This window comes from Leptopilina heterotoma, unplaced genomic scaffold (genome assembly GCF_015476425.1).
Source record: "Leptopilina heterotoma isolate Lh14 unplaced genomic scaffold, ASM1547642v1 Lhet_275, whole genome shotgun sequence".
NCBI classification, from domain to species: domain Eukaryota; kingdom Metazoa; phylum Arthropoda; class Insecta; order Hymenoptera; family Figitidae; genus Leptopilina; species Leptopilina heterotoma.
Window position 1 is genome coordinate 2,047,401 of NW_025110983.1, and position 18,078 is coordinate 2,065,478.

Consider the following 18,078-nt stretch of genomic DNA (forward strand, 5'->3'; position numbering starts at 1 on the left):
AAAAAAAAAATATTCTCAAATACTATTTACAATTATTTTTAAATAGATAAGTAAAATCATATACACATATATATATGATAAAATTAAAATTTAGTAATCATATTTTCAGAGTTTGTCACCTCGTCAACGAAAAAGGCGAGATTTTCAATTCCACTTTTCTCTTGATTAATTTCATTTATCGATGAGTATTGTTTATTATTTGAATTCGATGATTTTTCCGTGAGCAAAGTTTTCTCATCCGTTGAAATCCCTCCGTTTGATTGATTAATTGATAAAATTGGAAGTTCTTTACTCAATATTGGCCATTTTTCATTTTCACGTAGATTTTCTTCAATCTGCAAATATCTGAAAAAAATGAGGAAAAAATTAAGTTCGGGGATTCCCGGACAAAATATTGCATGGCTCGAATTAGGTCGGTAAATCCCGTAAAAGTCCGTAAAGTCCATAATTTGATTTAAAAAGGATGAAAAGTTCGTAAAATGTACGATATAATTTGGATAATTTTATAGAAATTAAAAATGATATCAGAAATTTAATTATTTTCAAAAGTAATAAAATTCTTCGCAGAAATTCAATTATGATCAAAATTTTTTTAAAATTATCATCAAAATTTCAATTATTTAAAAAAATTTAAATTAAATTCTTCTCCGAAATTCAATTATTTTCAAAAATAATAAACTTTTTACGGGGATTCAATTATTTTCGTAAATAATAAAATTCTTTTTATGAATTTAATTATTTTTCTAAATAATAAAACTCATTGCAGAATTTCAATTATTTTTAATACAATTTTAATCGAATTTCTCGAAAAAATTCTTGAAAATTTTATTAAAATTCGTCAAAAGAATTGAGTTATTTAAAAATTTATAGATAAAATTCTTTATGAGAATTCAATTTTAAGAAATATGCAATTATTCAATAAATTGTTATTTTTGTATTTAAATAATTGAATTCTAGTAGAATTTTCTCATAAATATTGATTTAAACACGGATTTCAGTTAAAATTTTAGATTATAATTGAATTTTAAAAGCATTAGAGCGTAAATTTTTAGAAATAATTGAATTTTGAAAAGGTTTCAGATTAAAATCTTTGAAAATTTGAATTTTTCATATTTAACTAACAATTCTGTAGAATTAAGTTTTTTTGAGAAACTCAATTCTTTTGAAAAGTAATAAAATACTTTGCAGAAATTGAATTATTTTTAAATTTTTTTTCAAATTTTCGTCAAGAATTAAATTATCTTTATAAATAAATAGCGAAATTCTTCTCAAGAATTAAATTATTGTCAAAAATGGTAATAAACTTCTTGTCAAAATTTCAATTATTTAAACAAAATTTTAATAAAATTCTTCGCATGAATTCAATTATTTTCATAAATTATTATTTAATTCTTCTCAGAAATTCAAGTATTTTTAAAAATTTTAATAAAATTCTTCAAAGAGAATTATTTTCAAAAATTGTTATAAAATTTTTTAGTATAATAAATTTCAGTAAATTTTAATTAAATTCCTTTAAAGAAATTATTGAATATATTTATTTGCATTTTAATTGTATTTAAATAATTTAATTCTCGTAGAATTTTCCAATAAAAATTGATTTAAAAATGAATTTCAGTTAAAATTTTAGATAATAATTGAATATTAAAAGCAATATAGCGTGAATTTTTAAAAATAATTGAATTGTGAAATTAATGTTTTTTGAAAAAGTTTAATTTAATTTTTTAAATATTAATTTTAAGTTTTTATTTTCTAATATTTATTTAATTGAAGAAATTACGAATAATTGAAATTTCGTAAAATTGAATATTGGAAAGTCCATAAAGTCCGTATTTTTAAATACTTTCACTAGTTCGAGCCCTGAATACAGTCTTAGGCCGTGTTTACAATGCAGATTGTAAAACTCACCTTTTCCTTGAATTCTCGATTCGATGAAATTTCCTCTTCAGACGTTTCTCAATGAGAAATTCAACAAGAAATTTCTCCAAAGTGAAGCAGAGGAAAAAATTGATTAAAGCCATTACTAGAATAATCGCCCTCCAATCATAATCAGGCGGCAAGATAAGTTGCAAGGCATTTATAATCCATTCGGCAGGATACATTGTTATATAAACACTCACAATTGTCATAAATAAAATTGAGAGCGTAAACAAACGATTTGTATAAATCGCCTTACGATATGGTTTTCCACGTGAAAATATAATCGCCATTGTTATATATTGAAACATTGAGACACAAAATACGGAGTAATTCTCCCAGCATGCGTAATTTAGTGCCTCGGAATTTTTGAAAGGCACATACCAGGAAAATTGTTTAACACCATGAAATGCAGCGACTTGAAAGCAAATGTTAATTAACATTTGCAGTGCCAATGAAAATAATGGGGTAAAACTTAAGAGACTTGTCATTGGTGCTTTCTTTGATAATTTCCCCTCGAACGCTTGTGTTTTACCAAAGAAAAAGGCAAAATTCACAATAAGACAAATGTCGATGAAGAGAAATTGTAAATCAGTGACATTCGAATCAATTGAATAGAGAATAATTGCTGAGAGAAATTCAGTGAGTGAATAGGTGACCATAAATTTGAAAATTCCAAATGATGTGACTAGAGCGGCGCGTCCTTGTTGTATCACTGTTGGTACGCATGTGATGTCTGGTATTCGTGACGTGAATGGACTCGCAATACTGGAAAATAAATGGAAAATTTCTTAAAAAGGGGATTCTCACTATTAAGGTACCGTCCCATGACGGCGTAAAAGCGTCGGCGTAAAGCAGAAATCGTGCGATAGAAAGAGATGAACAGATATCAGGTTCTCACTCACTCACATGGTTTACGCTTTACGCCGACGCTTTCACGCCATCATGGGACGGTACCTTTATATTACTGAAGATTTATTTAACTAACAATAGTATTGAAGAAAGGCCTTTAATTTACCTTGATTCTGCTTCCGATAGGGAAATCCCTACGTGTGCGGCTTTCAACGCACCACAATCATTGGCGCCATCTCCACACATGACTAGAAACAAAAAAATTCGTTGTACACTCAAATGCATAAATGATGTCCCTTCGGTTTGACGGAGTCAAAAGTCGCAATATTTAAATTTTCAACTTATTTTTATTTTACTTTTTAAAAAATAGGAGGAGGGGTTAAAAATAATTTCCAATATTTCATTTAAATTTTAAAGAATAGCAAAATGGAATAAATAAATAAAATTACAAACCTGCATAATATCCAAGTTGCATTAATTGAACGACTAATTGTTGTTTTTGATCACTTGTCATTCGTGCAAATACTGCGCCTCTAACGCAAATTTTTGGCAAAATTTCCGGATAATATTCATTTATTAATTGCCATGTTTGACCAGTCAAGGCAAATCTATAATTTTTCTCTATTTGCACTTTTTTCTCGACACTCTCAAACGCCTTCTTTATCGACTCCTCCATTTGACTCTATAATATTAATTGATAATTAAAGTAAAAGAATTAAACATTATTATTCTTCAATAGATATAAAACTTTTTATTCTCAAAGTACACCCTGATGCTTAGATGCTTTCCTTCCGGTTTGACGACGTGACACATCTATTAAAATGTTGTTAGTTCGTGGCGTATAAGTTCGGTCATATGTCACGAAGTAACTAAATTTTAATAGATATTTCACGACTTCTTAAGTCATATGTCCTTCCGGTTTGTCGAAATTTTGAAAAGACTCATTTCTATCAAATATTCTTAGTTCGTGGCGTACGTTAATGTCATGAACTAAAAACATTTTGAGAGAAATGACACGATTTTTCAAAATTTCGTCAGACCGGAAGGACAACATATATTATATTATTAAACGAGGTAATATTTTTTTTCTTGCATCATTTTTAACCTAAAAACATATAAGATGGTCAAAAATATTTAATTTTAATTTTTGAAGAGGTTAGAATTTTTATTCTTTTGACCTATTGCATATTATTGCAAATCCATGCGAGAAGTTATTTAGAATGGTAAAATAGGCATAGAAAAAAATTTTCGTTAAAAAATATTAAAAACTGTAAGAGAAGATCGATTTTTAATATTCAAATCTTTAAATTTTGCCGAAATGTCGGAATAAGTCCTGAACCTTTAATTTTTTCCAATTTGATGCTCTGAGTCGAAAAAACATAGTTAAAATTGACAATTAGCTCATTTTCATGGTAAAAACTATAAAAATCATGGCTTTTTTTATTTATTTCGGTATATATAAAGTATACCATAAAAGCTTCGAACTATGATTTTTATGATAAATGTCAATTTTACCAATGTTTTTTTGAATAATAGCATCAAATTACGTAAGTATAAACAGAAAAAAATTAAATATTTAAAGCTTTCGAAATTTCGGCAAAAGTTAAAGATTTGAATATTAAAAATTGATCTACTCTTACAGTTTTTAATATTTTTCAACGAAAATTTTTTTCTATGCATATTTTACCATTCTAAACAACTTCTCGCATGGATTTGCAATAATATGCAATAGGTCAAAAGAAAAAAAATTCTAACCTCTTCAAAAATTAAAATTAAATATTTTTGACCATCTTATATGTTTTCAGGTTAGAAATGATGCAAAGAAAAAAAATATTACCTCGTTTAATAATTTTATTTTAAAGGGGTCAAAATAAAGGTGGGGTCTTCCCTTAAAGAAAATACTTACAAGTTTGACCGGAAGCCATTGAGCGTTGAAAAATATTTTTGGTGGTGATTTCTCATCGCCAGGTACTGCAGTGACATTAATTACTGTCTCATCGTGTGAGACAATTCCGCATTCTTTAGCAACACTGACCGCCGTTTGAATATTGTCACCTGGAAATTAATTTTATAAAATATTTCCCCCTTTTTTCCTATTCTCTACTATGGTAAAGATTGACACAATTGATTATAATATTGACTTTATACTTTTGATTTTGGTTAAAAGTACTCTTAATGTTTCAAACTTTCCCGCGCTATTCATATTGACTGCGGCGGAACATCCGTATATTCGACTATTTCCGGTAAAAGGACGCTTCCGAGTTTCCGACTTCCGCTTCATTTCGCGACGCCTTCCTTTGCCCTTTGCCTTCCTTGTTGGCAATAGTTTAGAACTTCTCGCGTTAAATAAGAAAAGAAAAAGAATTCTACGTGCTTTAATTTATCGTTAAGTGTTGGTATCTTTTGCATTTATAAATTTTACTCGTGAAACGCACTGGTAAACAATACACATTTGACGTTAAGGAGACAACGACTGGCTGTACAACGAACGCGATTCAACGAACAGAAATAACACTTTGTGCGATTCCTTTTTCACTTCGACAATTTCGACGCATTTAGATTATTTAGAATACTACTGGTAAGTTTGTTTTTTCGTTTCGAATTTTTTATCGACCTTGTGTAAAAATTTTCCATCCTTACGCTAACCTAGCTTTTCAATTTATTCCCTATTCGTGAAACAAATTCCATTGTTAGGTCCGCCCTTCGCCATTTAACGCAGTATCCGGACGACAAAGAATCAGAACAAAAGTTAATGATAATTTTCGAATTTTATTTATGAAAAAGTTAAATTAAATTTTAATTTCTATTTAGTGGAAGCTTAAAGAATTTAATTTTCAACATTTTAAACAATTAAAGGTTTGTATTTGAATTAAAATTACAATTTTGTCAATAAGAAAAAATTTCGGTAACATAACCTAAAATTCAAAATTATTGTCAACATCTGTGAAGTATTTTTTATTGTTTTAACATTTTTCTACTCTACACTGTAAAAAAAAATTTCTGTAGATTTACAGTTTTGTTTAGAGTTTTATAAAAACTTGTAAAATAACTTCTTTAAAAGTAGTGATTTTAAAATCCCTTCTGTAAAATTAATACTTTTAATGTGTCAATTTTACAATTTTCTGTGAATTTACTACTCTGAATGTAGGTAATAAAAAGACAAAAATATTACCTACATTCAGAGTAGTAAATTTACAGAAAATTGTAAAATTGACACATTAAAAGTATTAATTTTACAGAAGGGATTTTAAATTCACTACTTTTAAAGAAGTTATTTTACAAGTTTCTATAAAATTCTAAACAAAACTGTAAATCTATAGAAAATTTTTTTTACAGTGTATATATGATAAAGAAAAAATACAAATTAAACAGTTTTGCGGAATTTTAATTTTTTTTAATACCTTGTCATTGTTAATAACATTTTTTCGTATGAATTTCGAAATTATTTATTTTCCACCGTTCTATAAGAGGAATCGAGTTGATTTTTGGTATGAATAATAAGAAATAATACACGGAGAGAGAATATATATTAAATTTTGTAAAAATATTTTCAAATTGGGGAAAAAGTGCAACAAAGCGAAATTTTGATATAGAAAATACTAAACTTTAAAAAAAGTTTTGTGAAATTTATTAAAGTTATATTAGAATTTAATTAATATTTTTGATATTTGATATAATTACACTTAATTTCACATAAGTTTTTTTAAAGTTTAGTATTTTTTATATCAAAATTTTGCTTTGTCGCACTTTTTCCCCAATTTGAAAATATTTTTACAAAATTTAATATATATTCTCTCTCCGTGTACCACTTTTGATTAATATTTGTCATTATAATAAAATTAAACAAAAATTGTTAAAAATATTAACTGTGTTACTTTAAGGAATTAAGAAAATAACTAGAGAACTATTGTTTTTAATTATTGATACAAGAAATCGTTTAAAATATAGATGAAATCAAATTCCACGTTTTTTGAGCTTATTGTTTGGTCCGACATTTAAGATTATGTTAATGGAATACGATAATTTCGTATTTTACATGAAAAAGTTAAATTAAATATTAAATATTCTATTTAGTGGAAGCTAAAGAATGTAATTTTTAATATTTTGAACAATTAAAAGTTTCATTTAAATAAAAATAACAATTTTTCTGTCAATAAGAAAAGATTTTGGTAACATAACCTAAAATTAAAAATATTTCTTAATGACAAAAAATTGTATTTTTATTCAAATTCAACTTTTAATTGTTTAAATTGTTTGAAATTATGTACATATTTCATACACTTTCACTAAAATAAATTTAAAATTTAATTTTTTTTCAAAATAGGAAATTATGACACTTAATTTTTAAATTAATTAAAAATTAATAATAAATTGTGTCAAAAGCTGTGAAGTATTCTTTATAGTTTTAACTTCTACTCTATGATAAATATAAAATACATAAGTTGACCAGTTCTGCGAAATTTAAATTTTTTAAATAGTTATTGTTAATAACATTTTTTCGCATGAATTTCGAAATTATTTATTTTCTACCGATCTGTAAGAGGAATCGAGTTGATTTTTGGTATAAATTATAAAAAATAATACCACTTTCAATTAATATTTGTCAATTCTATGTAACGCGCTCTCAAGAAAGGTACCTAAAAAGCAAAAAATGTTAGGTTATGTTTAAAATTTTTGCAGTAAAAATACATAAAGAAAATCAATTACTATTAGAAATTATTGATGTTTAAATCTTCATTACATCTAAAACATTCAATAAAAATTGGTTTTAAGTTTAATTAATTAAAAAGAAACTTTTAATCGAGTTAAATCTTAAATTTTTAACACAAACATAACCTATAATTCGTTTGCTTTTTAGGTACTTGCTTTTTTTGGAGCGAGTCACATTTAAAATTAAAAAAAAATTGTTAAAAATATTAACTGTGTTAGGGGCCATTTATAAACTACGTTACCAATTTGGGGGGGAAGGGGGTCAAAATCTACAAAATTTGCATGTAACGCAATGGTAACAAGTGTTGAAAGGCTAAAAAAAGTATGAAAAATTGGTAAAGTAGTTTATGGACGGCTCCATACTTTATGGAATTAAGAAAATAACCAGAAAACTGTATTATTTTTAATTATTGATACAAAAAATCGGTCGGTAAATAAAAAATCCTTAGAATTCTTCTATTTTAAATAGAAGGCGTAAGAGGTTTATGGGTATAGTTTTTCTTTAAACAAAGAGCCAATATCGTAAATAACGTTAAAATTTTTTTTTCAGAATTATCACCATGAACTCGCGAGCTACCTCCATCACTAATCTTCCCGAGATTAAAATTTTGCGCATAAGAACTAATCCCAATTCTTCCACCAATGGTGAGTTGACATTAACCGAACAACGTTCTGACTTGACTGCAATTAATAGAGCCGATCTGGAAAAACTTCTCTCTGACGTAAAGGACCTTACCAATAAACTAGCCACCGCTAATCGACTCATAGACACTCTAAGCGAAGAACTCGCTTCTGCTGGAGTCGCTCCAACAACTTTTAATTCCAAAGACATTAAGCAGTATTTCGAATTAATTTGTGGATTTAACAAGGAGAGGGAAGAGCTAGCTAATAAATTGTCCACATCTCAGGAGGAAACAAAGAGCATCAGGGAGCTTTTTAAGACAAAAATGGAGGAGGTATTTCGTGCGCAAGCGGAATTACGTGAACCACGTCTAATGCCTATTGCCATAGAGGGATGTCTTAATTGCTCTGCGTTGGATCACAGTTTTAAGGAGTGCGAGAAACCTTATAACGGTCGCTTTTGTCAGCTTTGCGGTAGCTTGGAATTCTCCACTGAAGAGTGCCCTTGGCCTCACTATAAAAGGAGATTATCCCGTGTATCAAATTTGCATTGCTGTGAAATGTGTCGGAATCCTCTACACATGCCAGACATTAATTGCGATGAGTGTCGTGAAAGAATGATTAAGTCCGCGATTAAACGACGAAATAAATTGACACAGGAATTAGAAGATCAGTCGATGGAATTGAAACCGTTGAATAAAATAGAAGAAATGGAACATCTGTTGTCGGACTCGGAGAATGAAGCAAATAATTCATTTTCAGTTTTTTCAATTTACAAAGCAGTCAATTAGGCGCAGAAGAAGCTATTGACTTATTTTTTTACCTCGCGTTTTTTCCAGTTTATTCCAAGTGTAAATCTTCTGGCTTTAATTTCGTTAATTTAAGATCAGAAGAAGATATTTTTTTACTTAGTAAATATATATTTTTTGACCTCCCGTTTTTTTCAGTTTACTGTAAAAGTAATAATTACTTCAGCGCCGTTGTGCTTTTTTCGCACTGTTGCGAAAATAACGAAAATTCGAATTCGACATTGTATTATCGCTAAATTTTAATTTTCTCCAAGAAATAAAAATACTTTTTTTTTGTTTTACATAACTTTGTACTTCGTACTATCGCGAACAATGTCTTTTCACTGAATAAACAATTTTTGAGTTTCGTTTTCCATTGACTTTGTTATTTTCCCTTTCCAATAACCGTTGAAAAATTAGGTCACCTGAACAGGGTATACTGACTATTATACTACTGAAGATTATGTAACTACCAATGAGAATCCTGAAAAGGGGGTACTGACTATTATACTACTGAAGATTATTTAACCACCAATGAAAATCTTGAAAAGGGGGTACTGACTATTATACTACTGAAGATTATTTAACCACCAATGAAAATCCTGAAAAGGGGGTACTGACTATTATACTACTGAAGATTATTTAACTTGCAATAAAAAGGGGTTGTAGGGCTATGAATCATGAACGATACAAAATATTGTGCAACAGAACAGGGTTGCCACAAAACTTTAATTTTGTTTTTCTCTGATTTCCAGACAAAATTTTCACTCTTTCCCTGAACCCTGAAGAACATCATTAACTTCTTTTTCAAATAAATATTTAATCATTATTCGGCTGTAGGAATTAAGATTCTAAAATTCAATAACTTATGCTAATTTTATAATAAATTAAAGATGACAGAGTGATAAAATCATTATTTTATATCATAAGAATGTTCTCAGAAATAGAAATTTTTTTGAAGGTTTTGCATTAGACAACCCCTTAATAACCCATAAACTTAAAAATACTAAAAATAAGTATTTTTCTTACCTGTAATCATCAGCACATGAATATTCGCGTCTCTCAAACTCTTTATAACCCCAATTGTCGGCTCCTTTAATCGATTATCAAAAATCACGAATCCGAGGAATTCCAGATCTTTCTCGACCATTTCCCTCGACAATCGTTGTATCTGAAAACAAGAATTTACATTTTAAAAATTTTTAATTAATCCTTATTAATAAAATCAGACTTTTGTCTGTACATTGCATAAAATTCAAAATTTCTATTATATTCCTTCTTTTTACACTCTAACGAATGCGAAAATACTATTAAGAAAATTATGTGTGTATGTGTATATGTGTGTATGTGTGTATGTGTGTATGTGTGTATGTATGTCCGCAAATTTTCGACCGCGTATCACGGAAAAACGGTTCGATCGTTTGAAGTGAAACTTGGCAGTCTTTTAGGCATTAGCCTAACTTAAAATCCTAGCGATAGTAGATTAAAAAATATTAATATGGACGAAAGTTATGCCATTTTTTCAAAAATTCGAAAATTCGAAATTTTTAGTTTTTTAATATACTTTAGTAAATTGTACTTAAACTTGGTACAGGGTTAATTTTAGTGTTTCTTATTAAGATTTAATCGTCAGAATAATAAAATTTTGAATAACAAATAAAAAGTGTTAGATTTAAATATTGAAAAATTAAAAAATTAAAAGTTTAAAAATTGAAATTGTTTTGTAATTAATTTTTATACGGTTGTATTTCTCAGGTCAACAATAAAAATTTGTTGTTGAAATCATAAGTTTACTCTCTTAAAAGAATTTTATTAGGTCAGAATATTAACAATATCCATATACTTAATATGAGACTTTTGTCAGTATATTGCACAGAATTCAAAATTGCTATTATATTATATTAATTAATGACCAAAAAATGAAAAACTCAATTTCATTCTGATGACTAAATTGTAATAAAAAATACTAAAATTAACCCTGTATCAAATTTAAGTAAAATTGATGACAATAATTATTTCAAAACATTAATTTTGAATTTTAAAAATTTCGAAAATATATAGCACTAGCTGTCGTACCCGTCTTCGACGGGTTTTAGTTTCCTCCAATACATTTAACAATGTTTCTACCAATTTGGAAAATCAAAAATAGCCGGGAATTTAATTTCACCGGAAAATTAAAAATTAGTTACCATTAGCTATTTCGGTAGTATAATTATACTATTTGAATAGGGGTTATATTAATAATAAATAATAATAATAATACTAATAATAATAGGGGTATATTTTTCAATATTTAAATCTAACATCTTTTATTTGTTTATAAAGGGTGGACCCTTTAGCAAAAAAAAAAAAAATTATCAAAAATTCGAGAAACCGAATTTCTTAAAATTTAACATTTTTTTCTTCTCTTTTATATCATTAAGCTTCATTATTTTTAATGAATTATTTTTTGCTCTTCAAAAATACCTTACTTATTTAATAGTCCCCACCCTTTGGTAAAATATCTAAAATTATGGAAAATTAGCAAAAATTCAAAAAACCGAATTTCTTAAAATTCAACATTTTTTCTTCTCTTTTATGGTTTTTGGCTTCATTATTTTTGGGCTCTTCAAAAATACTTTACCTAATTTGTTATCTCCACCCTTTGGTAAAAAATCTAAAATTATGGAAAATTAGTAAAAATTCGAAAAACTGAATTTCTTAAAATTCAACATTTCTTCTTCTCTTTTATGACATTTAGCTTTATTATTTTTGGGCTCTTCAAAAATACTTTACCTAATTTGTTATATCCACCCTTTGGTAAAAAATCTAAAATTATTGAAAAATAGCAAAAAATTCAAAAAACTGAATTCCTTAAAATTCAACATTTTTCCTTCTTTTTATGGCATTTAGCTTTATTATTTTTGTGCTCTTCAAAAATACTTTACTCATTCAATAGTCTCCACCCTTCGGTAAAAAATCTAAAATTATGGAAAATTATCAAAAATTCAAAAAACCGAATTTCTTAAAATTCAACATTTTTCCTTCTTTTTTATGGCATTTAGCTAATTATTTTTGTTTAATGTAGCAAATTTTTTACTTTACATACTGATCTTTAAGTAAAAAACTTTAATAACTTTTCCTGAAAAGCTTGCTTAAAGATTAAAAATCACTATTTTCTTAGAAAAAAGTTGATCTAAAGAAACTAAAAAAATTTCAAAATACGTCTTTTTTAAAAATTTTATTGTAGAAATGGGTTGTATTTATCTGAAAAAGTTAGCTAAGGATTGTTTTGCATTCATTTTACAAAAGACAAAAAATTTGCATTTTTCTGATTTTTCGAACTTTTTGGAAAAATGTCATAACTTTCGTTCAAGTTAATATTTTTTAATCAGATAAGGCTATTATTGTAAGTTAAGTTAATACCTAATAGACTGCCAAATTTCACTTTAATTGGTTAAACCGTTTTCAATTGATGCGCGAACAAAGTTTTGCATACAGACAGACAGACAGAAATTTTTTTACATTTTTAGAATTATAATGTCTCAAAACGAAAAAATATATAAAAATTTTCAAGTTTGGAGCAATGTACAGATAGTAGTCTGATTTTATTAATATAGATAATGTTCGTTCACATTAATAGCTTTTAGTTTACTATAGCTACACTAAAAAAAAGTTATATGATTCAAGTAATTATAATTATTTGAAAAATAATATCTTATTTAAAAAGTTTTTATTTCGATCTAATAAGAATTTATTTCGTTTAATTAATTTTATTTAGTTGAATCAAATAAATCTTAATTGGATTAATTAAATAAATACTTGACTCTAATAAATGAATTTATTTAACACAAATAATGAGTTATTTTAAAACAAATTATTTATTTCACTCAGTCAATTCGATATTTGACATAAATAAAAATTATTTTAAATAAATAATTTATATAAAAGGAGGAATTTATTTATTTTAACCAATTAATTGAATATTTGGTATAAATAAAAATTATTTGGCACAATTAATTTTATGTTTTAAGTATAATAATTTATTTAATGCAAATAAAGTAGATAATAAAAACAAATAAAAAAACATTTAGATAAAATAAGTTAGTTCCGTTGATGATGTAGTTTGTTTTTCCTATTTAGTTAGTACGGTAGAGTTAGGGGTCTTCGGTTATAGGTCTTAGGCTAGATAAGTGTGACTGGGTTTTGATCCCCGTAGGTTTCAAATTTTAATTTAATTGTAAGAATTTAATGTTAATATTTCCAAGCATATGAGTCCTAAGAAGTATTTAGGCTAAATAATTATTTTATTAAATTTGACTATATAATTAGTACAGTTACTCGAGAGTAAAAAAAAATATTAATTAGAACGGGAGATATTCAATTCTTTCGAAAAATTAAAAAAATTGAAAATTTCTAAATTTTATATTTTTTTATGGATTGCTTCTAAACTTTCTATAGTTGAGTATTACATGTTATTTAGTCACATTTTAGCATAATTTTTCAAAATTACTTTCTTATAACGAAGATGTAAGTATAAAAATGTTTTGAATATCAAAAAATTGAAAAAATTATAATTTATACCAATTGTTATGAAACTTAATTCAGTAGTATTTGTGGGCTCTCTGATTTAACTTTTAGAGATATTTTGATCAATGTAAAGACAAAAGTTAAAAACGGTGTTTATTTTGGTTTAAAACAATTTAACAGGGTGTCTACCAACCAGGAAAGACGTAAAATATCTGGGAATTTAATGTAACCGAGAAAAACTGGATTTACTTGCTATACAATTAGTTCGAATTAGACTGTACTATGACTCAAAAAACTGGAGGAAGTTTTAGATTGATTTTAATACATTATATTGATTGAAGTACTACAAATTAAGAAATATTGTTTTCTGCATTTGAATTTGTTAAAAATAACTAATTTGATAATAAAAAGTCGGTTACTGTTTCAAATGGTATTATTTTCCTAATGAAATAGACAATAGTAACTAATTATTATTTTTTCCCTATCAAATCAAATTCCCGGCTATTTTCCGGTTTTCTAGGTTGGTAGATACACTTTTAAGTGCATTATTAGAAACTACAACCCGTCGAAGACGGGTACGACAGCTAGTATTATATAGAACGATAACCAGAAGTTTTGGGAGAGTACTTACTTTCGCGTAAGAATAGTCGAGAGTTGCAGATCCAATTGCAATGACACGATATCCTTGTTCAGTGTATTTCTTCAAATCATCCATTATTCCCTTGGGCACAGTTTCGGGACGACTGAGACTAAGAATCATTTCCGGTGAGCCCTTTGTATAAACTTTAAAATTTTTCGAACCTAAAATTCTAACTATCACAGACATACGTTGCAGAGAACTAGAAAATTGATACTGATTAATTATTCCAATTTCGGCAATTTCATTATTTGTAAATTCAGTGAAATTTGCGCATTCCGGTGGTTTCACTATTGTAGGCGCCAGAAGATCGTATTTACTAGTGTCCTCAACTTCTGGCTCCTCTAAAGTCCATCCGGTACTTTCAAACATCTTGAATAAATATTATTTTCGTTATTCATTATTCCTAGTAGATTTCATTTGACTTTAATATTCATTAGCAAATTATTAGGTAATAATTTTCAAATTCCAATGCCTCTTATTGGGCCAATTGAAATTTTAGATGAGATAGTAACGCAAAAATAATACCTTAACATCTAAAGGATCACCACAAAGTTCGCCTTCAATTAGCGTCAAGCTATGGCATACCAGCATTCCTTGAAAAATATGATGATTCATCAACTTTGGTACATTTTTCTCAACCTCTTCAAATTCATTATTTACACTTGGAACCACACCCCACATATCTAATCCATCTTCGGTAAGAGTTCCGGTCTATAATAAATGAAAAAAATTATAATAAAGATACCTTTCTTACCGGCACATGGTTATCGTAAGCTCTATAGACGAGAGAGAAAAGGATAGAAATATCTTTTGTCTTTTTTTAATAAAGGACCAAAGGTAGTTTCTATTCTTTTCTCTCTAAGATAAAACTTACGATATCTGAACTTAGAAGTTTCATTGTACATTGACCTTTATATTTTGTAAGAGAATATTTTTGAAATAATTAAAATTTTTATGAAATTCATAACTACCTTATCGAAGCAGGCACAATTAATACTTCCGGCAACATTTATAACTCGATTATTGATACAATAAATTTGTCGCTTTTTTAATCTCGATTGGGCATAAATTTTTCCAACTGTCATCGCTGCTGGCAGAGCAGGGGGAATTACTATTGTTATTAAATCTAGTGATTTTACCGCTGTTACCCATGCTGAAAATCCTCTTGATATCTTTTTTGAAATTAAAAATGATTTTATTTTCAAAAATAAATTAACGAAACTTAAGGCAGCTTTCACAAATTACGTAACGTATTTTAAAAAATTTAAACCCCTTTAGAAAGCCTTTATAAATTTTAAAGTCCCCTTAAAGCCTTCAGAATAGCCTTTATGCTATTGTCGGTAAGTTACCAACTGCCCAACCCTGCTGAATAAAATTTTCGATACTTTTCGATAATTTCAATAAGCAAGGTTGGGTAGTTGACAAAACAAATTGCGTATTTGACCTGCGACGCATTTAACAACCCTTAAAAAGTTACGTAATTTGTGAAATATTAGTTAATAATTGCTTAAAACAAAAAGAAATTTTTTTTTCAATTTACCTTACTGACTAATGCGTAAATAGAACCAAGTGCTGCGATAATTGAAAGAATTCCAATGAATTTATATGAATCCTGATCAAATTTAAAATCGGCTGGCGGTGGATAGAGAATTGCAGCAACTAAACTGCCTTTACTTGTTTGCAGACCAGTTCTAATTACTCTAGCTAATACAGGTTTATCTCTATAATATCTAGAAGAAAAATGGTTTTTCAGTTTATATTAAAATGATTAAAATAGAAAAGTTTTAACCTAAAAATGAAAACCAGGTTCAATATAACCTCAAAATACAAATTGATTTTTAACACTAAATTACAATTATGTGGCAACTACCCAACCTTGATAGATGTTCAACTTTTTTGTCAACTATCCAATTTTGATTGATTTTCAACTGTTTTCTCAACTACCCAACCTTGCCAACTAACAAACCACCAAGAAATTCTGCGATCGACGACGACAAAAAGCATACGCGGATAATTTTAGTGCCGGCGATATCAAAAAGAATATTTGTCCGATCGACAAAAATCAAAGTGATCTAGCTTCAGTATTAAATTATCTTCTATTTGAACTAAAATGGTTGGGCAAAAGTATTATTTAAACTACTTCTTTTGCAACTTAAAGTGACTTTTTTTTAAAAAGTGAATTTTTTTTTCAAACTTCGAAAAAATTTGGAATTTTATAACTTCTTTGGTATTTTTTTAGTTTAAATAGAAAAGAAACTTATAAAAATTTTTAAAAAAATTGGTTTGACTGTTTCAGATGCATTGCACGACCTCCATCACCGGAACCGATTTTCAAGTGCAGACTGCAGGCGCTCCAGAAAAATCGTTATAACTTAGAAGAATTTCAATATTTTTTAATAATAAAAATTGTTTTTTTAAGCTGAAATATAGTAGAATATCACCTAAAAATTTCGTTTACCGCAAACATTTTCTTCCCTTTCAAAAAAATTGTTGAAAAAACGCTTTTTTTCGGCTTCTAAAGAAGACTACTGCCTTAATGCAAAAAGGCATAGACACAACAATCCGTTAAATCATCTCCAACATAATTTATATCCTTGGGCCATGGATTAGAAATATTTTAAAGATGGTCAGAAGACTCACTCTCTAAACTAATTTTTGTTAATAATTTGTTGAAAACTTTGTTTTTTTTAACTGATAAAAATAAAAGTAATAATAATAATAATAAAAATGTTACCTTGTTTGAATGATAAGTGTTCCTGAGTAAAGTGTATGATGAGCACAATCTTTAGAATTATAAAATGTATGATCATGTGGCAATGGAGTTTTTGTAACTGGCACTGATTCACCTATGAGAATAATTTAACTAAATAAAATTTTATTCCGAAAGAAAATTAAATTGAAGGGAAATTTTAATTTTTAACCCTCAGCCAACGTTGTGACTTATCTGCAATGTAATGCTTTTGAATTTAATTTAGGTCCTGGTGGCAAGTGGACTAACTAAAAAAAAATCTCATTAGTAAGAAAAGGACAACGATATCTCTATCATTTTTTAACTAATGGAATTTTTTTAGTCCACTTGATACCAGGACCCTTCCTGGATTTCTAGGTTAGGTCAACTGAGTAGGCAGAGGATTAAAATAATAAAAACAATGGGTTTGAGTAAAGTGGCATGTGCACGCGTCTCGAGAAACGCTCTCGCTATATCCGTAAAAAAAGGGCTTTCTGGTTGTTACGATACATAAAAGTGTTGTGAACGATTAAATAAAGGGTTGTGGACTGGATAGCCGTAATAAGTGTTGTGCGGGATGTTGCGTAGGACGAAGTGTTTTGTGTAGAAACTTAGAAAGTGAGGTTATGAACGATTTGATGATAAGTGATTTGGAGGCGCTTCAGTCGGTTTCTGGGACTTCCGGAGAGAAACCGAGCGACGCGAGCGCCATCCAGAGTCCATCGAAAGAACTCACGAGTGACTTACGAGATTTAATATCTTTTGAGGAAACTGTCGCAGAGGATAAAGAAGGAACAGGCGAAATAGGCAAAAAAAGGAGAAGAGGCAGACCGAGAAAAGGAGAAAACGGAAAAGAAGAAACAGGAATGAAGAATCTAGAGAATTATTGGAAAGGATTTAGTAGTACAAAGGCCGGAGGTGACAATGAAATCGAAGAAGGCAAAGATAAACAGGTAAATGAAAACGAAAAACAAAAAGGAGAAGACAATCCCAAGGTTGTGACCGGGAATGGCTTGCAAACTGAGGATGTCAATTCTAACCAAAGGCAGGAAACTTTTAGCGAAAAAGCTGATAATGTATTTGTAACGACGAAACAATTAATAAGAACACCACAGAAAAACAATATACATAACAAGACTACTCAAACAGATACAAAATACAAGGCAAATGAGGAAGGAAAAAAAGATTGTCCGGAGGAAGATAGAAGGGATTGGGAATCTAAAATAGAAGAAAAGTGGGAGTCGCGATTGGCACAATTGGAAAGTCTTATGCGAACAGAATTTGAGACGATAAGGAAGGACTTGAAGGAGAGAAAA

At 28.1% G+C, this 18,078-nt stretch overlaps 2 protein-coding genes across 4 annotated transcripts in view; one reads left to right on the forward strand and one right to left on the reverse strand.

Annotated features, from left to right (window-relative positions):
- Positions 1 to 35: 35 nt before the first annotated feature.
- LOC122503905 (polyamine-transporting ATPase 13A3-like) overlaps positions 36 to 18,078 on the reverse strand; it is a 44,745-nt gene continuing 26,702 nt past the window's right edge. For all 3 annotated transcript variants that reach the window (XM_043614666.1, XM_043614667.1, XM_043614665.1), the window contains 11 exons: positions 16,769 to 16,880; positions 15,575 to 15,764; positions 15,006 to 15,206; positions 14,560 to 14,745; positions 14,026 to 14,403; positions 9,915 to 10,056; positions 4,673 to 4,821; positions 3,220 to 3,448; positions 2,933 to 3,014; positions 1,906 to 2,682; positions 36 to 345 (listed from right to left, as the gene is read on the reverse strand). In XM_043614666.1, coding sequence (XP_043470601.1) covers positions 84 to 345; positions 1,906 to 2,682; positions 2,933 to 3,014; positions 3,220 to 3,448; positions 4,673 to 4,821; positions 9,915 to 10,056; positions 14,026 to 14,403; positions 14,560 to 14,745; positions 15,006 to 15,206; positions 15,575 to 15,764; positions 16,769 to 16,880 — 2,708 coding nt within the window. In that variant the 3' untranslated portion in view covers positions 36 to 83. The remainder of the gene's footprint in view (positions 346 to 1,905; positions 2,683 to 2,932; positions 3,015 to 3,219; positions 3,449 to 4,672; positions 4,822 to 9,914; positions 10,057 to 14,025; positions 14,404 to 14,559; positions 14,746 to 15,005; positions 15,207 to 15,574; positions 15,765 to 16,768; positions 16,881 to 18,078) is intronic.
- On the forward strand, positions 4,904 to 9,259 carry LOC122503907. Its single transcript, XM_043614671.1, has 2 exons — positions 4,904 to 5,344; positions 8,027 to 9,259. Exon 2 carries the CDS (start codon positions 8,037 to 8,039, stop codon positions 8,886 to 8,888), a length of 852 nt encoding a protein of 283 aa, XP_043470606.1. The 5' UTR covers positions 4,904 to 5,344; positions 8,027 to 8,036; the 3' UTR covers positions 8,889 to 9,259.

What these genes read in the sequence shown, in the direction of transcription:
- LOC122503907 (XM_043614671.1), top strand. Translation starts at nt 8,037, where the DNA reads ATGAACTCGCGAGCTACCTCCATCACTAATCTTCCCGAGATTAAAATT.